This window comes from Bidens hawaiensis, unplaced genomic scaffold (genome assembly GCF_021521415.1).
Source record: "Bidens hawaiensis isolate Kalapana, Puna unplaced genomic scaffold, B.hawaiensis_p1.1 tig00029860_1, whole genome shotgun sequence".
NCBI lineage: Eukaryota > Viridiplantae > Streptophyta > Magnoliopsida > Asterales > Asteraceae > Bidens > Bidens hawaiensis.
This window is the reverse complement of record NW_027494948.1, coordinates 261,698-266,656: the sequence shown is the minus strand read 5'-3', so window position 1 is coordinate 266,656 and position 4,959 is coordinate 261,698. Positions and strand designations below refer to the sequence as shown.

General features: G+C 30.8%; 1 protein-coding gene across 1 annotated transcript; it reads left to right on the top strand.

The window, feature by feature from the left end:
• Window positions 1–205: 205 nt before the first annotated feature.
• LOC143579496 (alpha-soluble NSF attachment protein-like) lies at window positions 206–3,639 on the top strand. The gene is made up of 9 exons (XM_077062786.1): window positions 206–390; window positions 478–527; window positions 615–687; window positions 1,384–1,463; window positions 1,527–1,678; window positions 2,489–2,648; window positions 2,719–2,766; window positions 3,220–3,300; window positions 3,369–3,639. The coding sequence occupies exons 1-9, from the start codon at window positions 246–248 to the stop codon at window positions 3,447–3,449; spliced, it is 870 nt and encodes a 289-aa protein (XP_076918901.1). The 5' UTR covers window positions 206–245; the 3' UTR covers window positions 3,450–3,639.
• Window positions 3,640–4,959: the final 1,320 nt, after the last annotated feature.

The following is a 4,959-nucleotide window of genomic DNA, read 5'->3' as shown; positions in this document are numbered from 1 at the left end:
AACCGAACTGTGCACACCCCTAGTTTCTGGTTGTAAGTAAAGCTTATTTGATTTGCTGTTTCTTATATCTTCATGTATGGACATCATTTTGTTATTTATCGTCTGAGGTATGTTTAGATTTTGTGTATCTAAAATGTAACTAAGGACATGCACTTGTTCGGTACACTTACAAGTGAAATATTATTTTTACTTTTTTTTTGTTGTAACATTTTCTTGTTTTTATTTCTTTACAATCTCTCAGACAAATGTCTGATCAAATATCGAAAGGTCTAGAGTTTGAGAAGAAAGCTGAGAAGAAGCTGAATGGGTGGGGCCTGTTCAGGTCTAAATATGAAGATGCTGGTGATTTATTTGAAAAGGCTGCTAACTGCTACAAACTTGCCAAATCTTGTAAGTATAGATTTATATAAAAAGCTGGATATAGTTTTTGTGAATGTTGTTTGCATCTGTATTGTAAAATGACATATAATGTCTCAGGGGATCAAGCTGGAACTGTGTATGTCAAGTTGGCTCAGTGTCATTTGAAGGTATATGATGCTTCTTTGCATAATGTATTTTCCCATATGTTTATTGTTTTTTGTTAATATAACTGTTGTAAATTTTTATATTTGCAGATGGATAGCAAACACGAATCTGCTAATGCTTATGCTGATGCAGGTCATGCATACAAGAAAACAAACACCAAAGGTTAGCAAATTATTCAAAATCTGTTTTACTATTCTTGTGTATGTTTGTATACACACACACACACACAAGAATGGTCCTTGGAATTTTTTTTTTGTAAGCCTTCTTGTTTCACTTTCTAATGTCAGCGTACACATCAATATACTTATAAAGATTAAACACATGGCTTACAATTATTTGACCGTTCAAACAAAGACTTGTACAAGTTCCTTAGATCACATGCTAATACATCCCCAATACTTATATTTCTATCACTATATCATTTAAGGATTAACTTTATAAGATCCAAATGCCATTTCCTTCAAATAGCATCATATAAACACCCTAATCCATTCATTTTTCTACGTTTCCTGACAGTTACCATCTATCAATGATGGTTGAAATTTCATTTACCACTGTTACTGATCTTTCATATTTTTGATATAAAAGCTTAATTAGCAACATACTCACACTTCATAGTTCAATTATAATTTGGTCACTAAATTTCAAAACTAGTTACTAAACGAATTGATTATTTTGGTCAATTTCAACCAAAACTTGTAACATTCTGAGTAACTTAAATAGCATTTGTAACATTTTCCATAAGTTAAGATGGTTTGTAACAATTTCCAAAGTCCAGGGACCAAATTGAAAATAAGAAATAGTTTACACTTTACAGACTTCTATATAAATCTCAATATATTGAATTAATGTATGCAGAGTGCATAGCTTGCCTAGAGCAAGCATTAAATTTATTCATGGAAATTGGTAGGCTTAGTATGGCTGCAAGATATTGCAAGGTACACCATCAATTTATTATAAATTTTATTTATTTTATTTGTAATATAAATATATTTTTGCAGGAAATTGCTGAGATATATGAACAAGAACAGAATTTGGAAAAAGCCATTGCTTATTATGATAAAGCAGCTGATTTATTTCAAGGTGAAGAAGTAACTACTTCTGCTAATCAATGCAAGCAGAAAATTGCACAATTTTCAGCTCAACTGGAACAGTAAGTAATGTTTTTATAGCATAATTACATATTAGCCCCTTAAAACTTGGTATAGCTCTTTAAAACTTGGTATAATATCATATTTGCCTAATATTAAATCATAATATAATATATCTGTTTATAAACGCATGGTTAATGAACCGAACAGTGCATGTTCGTGTTCATTTAATTTAAACCAACAAATGATAGAACACAAAGTTAAATGAACGGGGTTTTCTTGTTCGTGCTGGTTCGTTTATGTTCTTTTGTTAATAGTATAACGAACAGTTCACAAACACTAACGAAAATAAATAATACATAGATGAAAAAACATAACCGAGTGAACACCAATTAAAGTAAACATGAACATCACTTTATTTGGCCTAAAGAATAATAAAACTAGACTAAATTGTAATGAACCCAAAAGGTTTAAACGAACGTAAACAAATGAACTTAAAAAGCGTAAACTAATGAACATAAAAATCTGTAAACGAATAGAGATAAAGGAGTGTAAATGAAGAAACGTTCACGAACATAAAGGAACTTCCCGTCGAACGGTTCATTGAATGCTCGGTTCGCTTGTGGCCTAAAGGACAAGTAAAAGGGTATATGGTCATTGTATATACTGAACCAGGTTAATATGAAATCTTAATTATTTTGAACGGGTATATTTTAATATTAATTTTCTTGTTGGGTAGGTATGATATTATATTTTTATTTGCAAGTTTATGTATAAATCCCCCCCCCAAAAAAAAACCCTTTTTTTTTCTTTTTTCTGCGTTAATTACATTTTGCATCAGTTATATAATTTTCTAAAATCTTTGTATTCAGATATCAAAAGGCTATAGAAATTTACGAAGAAATAGCAAAACAATCTCTGAATAATAACTTGCTAAAATATGGAGTTAGAGGGCATCTACTTAATGCTGGAATATGCCAGCTTTGTAAAGGTGATGTAGTTGCAATCACAAATGCGTTGGAGCGTTATCAGGTAAAATAATAATTTAAATTTTATATATTAAGTTTTAAAGTGAGTGAAAGTTTTTGTTTACTTTTTGCAGGAACTTGATCCGACATTTTCAGCAACTCGGGAATACAGATTACTGGCTGTATGTTACATTACCGAACCAAAATATTACATATCAAATAGACCCGTTATGAGCTTTAAATTTTTTACATTAAACAAATTATAATATGACTAATATATCCTTCTTATTCTCCTAACCTAAATCTTTGCATATAGGAAGGGTATTTATGCCATAAATATGAACAATGGGTATATCTAATATTATGATATTTTTTTTGTTGAACAATTAAATACCAATTAAAAAAAATAATATTTTTAGTTTTACTCATTTCGTTAAACAAATTACCCTTATTCTCCTTTCACTTAATTCTCTTAACCTAAATCTTTACATATAGGAGGGTATTTACGTGATAAATATGAATAATGGGTTTGTTTCATGTTATGATATTTGTCGGACAAATATGATATTATTCATGCTTTGAGCGCGATATACTAAATTTACTTAATTATATATTTTATTATTTATTAATGACAGGATTTAGCTGGTGCACTAGATGAGGAAGATGTTGTAAAGTTCACGGATGCTGTCAAGGAATTTGACAGCATGACTAAGCTGGTAACTCATCTTTTTCAATAATAGTGTTAATAATAAATTAATAATATGCTATTATTTTTGTTGCATAGGATGAGTGGAAGACGACGCTTCTGTTGAGAGTGAAGCTGCTGCTGAAGGCTAAGGAGGAGGAGGAAGATGATCTTACTTAGGTTGGTTTTCGCTGACGTAAGCCACAACTTTATTGTACCATTGCTATTATCTCTGTTTTTCTTTGTGGATGTTTCTGAATTTGGTGGCCTTTTGAGAAAGTATGTAATTTGATATTTTTTGAACGAGTACATCTTGCATAGCATGTTGTTGGGTTTGGTTTCTTTGTTGGAAGATATACCTAGATCTACAAAATGTTTATCATTGTGAGAGTTTGTGCGAATCGGCTTGAATTTAAACTCGAGCTTGTTTATTATGTTTATTAAATAAGTTTACCTTAGCAAGTTGTTATAAAGTACAACTCAATTTAAGTACATCTCAAATAGCTCTCTTTACTTATTTACAGTTTCACATCCACACGTTGACTTTCAAACGAGACTACAAGAATATCAAACCAAGACTAAAAGTCTTTCTCAGGTGTGAAATTAAATCAGTGGTTATTTCAACTCTGAATGGTTCAATCAACAAAACTCCAACCTTGGTTATAAAATGTGCACGTTGGCAGCGTGTAAAACACGCAACGCAAATGCAGTGTGAATTTGCACTGTGCAATGCGGTTTATGCGTGATATGTCTTATGTAGTTGATTTGTATTTTATTGTAACGTGCATGCGTTTTTCCAATATGAACAGATTTGAGCATTGATTGAGCAATGAGCTTAAAAATTTGAAAAATTAGACTATTTATTAAGCAAATCTGATTGGAGATGTTGAGATAGGTTTATTTTTGTGCTTAAAGGTTAATAAATTCTATGCAACTTTATAGTAACTTTTTTATTAACGAAAGCACCGCGTACGTTTAATGTACCTTGTTAACATTAACGATGGAATGGTGGCAAAGAGGACAGTTTTGTGACAATTGCGAACCATCATGAGGGAATATCCATACAAAAACTTAATATTTTCATGAACCAATTGGAAACCTGTTTTGAAGTATCATGAAACCATCACAAATAAGATTAATGTTGGGATCATATAATCGCCAATAACCTAATATTAAAGATAAAAACTTGTAATGACGGGATAGTGAAGCAATATAATGTCTTGAACAATTTTGTAAACCGTTATCCCCAACAACCATATATTTCTATACTAAAATATTAAAAACAAATCATAATGTATTTCGGTATAAATATAAAGACATAGATGGAGAATCTGATGTGTCATGAGTTTTTAGAAACAAACAAAGTTTAGAGAACACTATGTTTTTCAAGTATGTTGTATAGATGAAGATGGAGATTCTAACAAGAATAGAAATTACAAACTCAATAGTCTTACATCTTCACCTTACTTTTCTTTAGGGGTTTTAGGTCACATCTATAAATAACCCGTTTTATAAACAGACTATGTTTGAGTTTGAACTGTTTAATTAAACAGGTCTTGTTTGGGTTGATCCAATCAATTAAACAGGTCTACCACCATTTTTGGCCCATTTTTTACACGTCACCAACACAATTAACACATTTACAACATGATAACCAACCGTTTGATACATTTAGATAAACTACTTAAAA

What these genes read in the sequence shown, in the direction of transcription:
- LOC143579496 (XM_077062786.1), top strand. Translation starts at nt 246, where the DNA reads ATGTCTGATCAAATATCGAAAGGTCTAGAGTTTGAGAAGAAAGCTGAG. An exon ending in ATGCGTTGGAGCGTTATCAG is followed by an intron (nt 2,649 to 2,718) that starts GTAAAATAATAA and finishes TACTTTTTGCAG; the next exon opens with GAACTTGATCCGACATTTTC. An exon ending in TTGACAGCATGACTAAGCTG is followed by an intron (nt 3,301 to 3,368) that starts GTAACTCATCTT and finishes TTTGTTGCATAG; the next exon opens with GATGAGTGGAAGACGACGCT.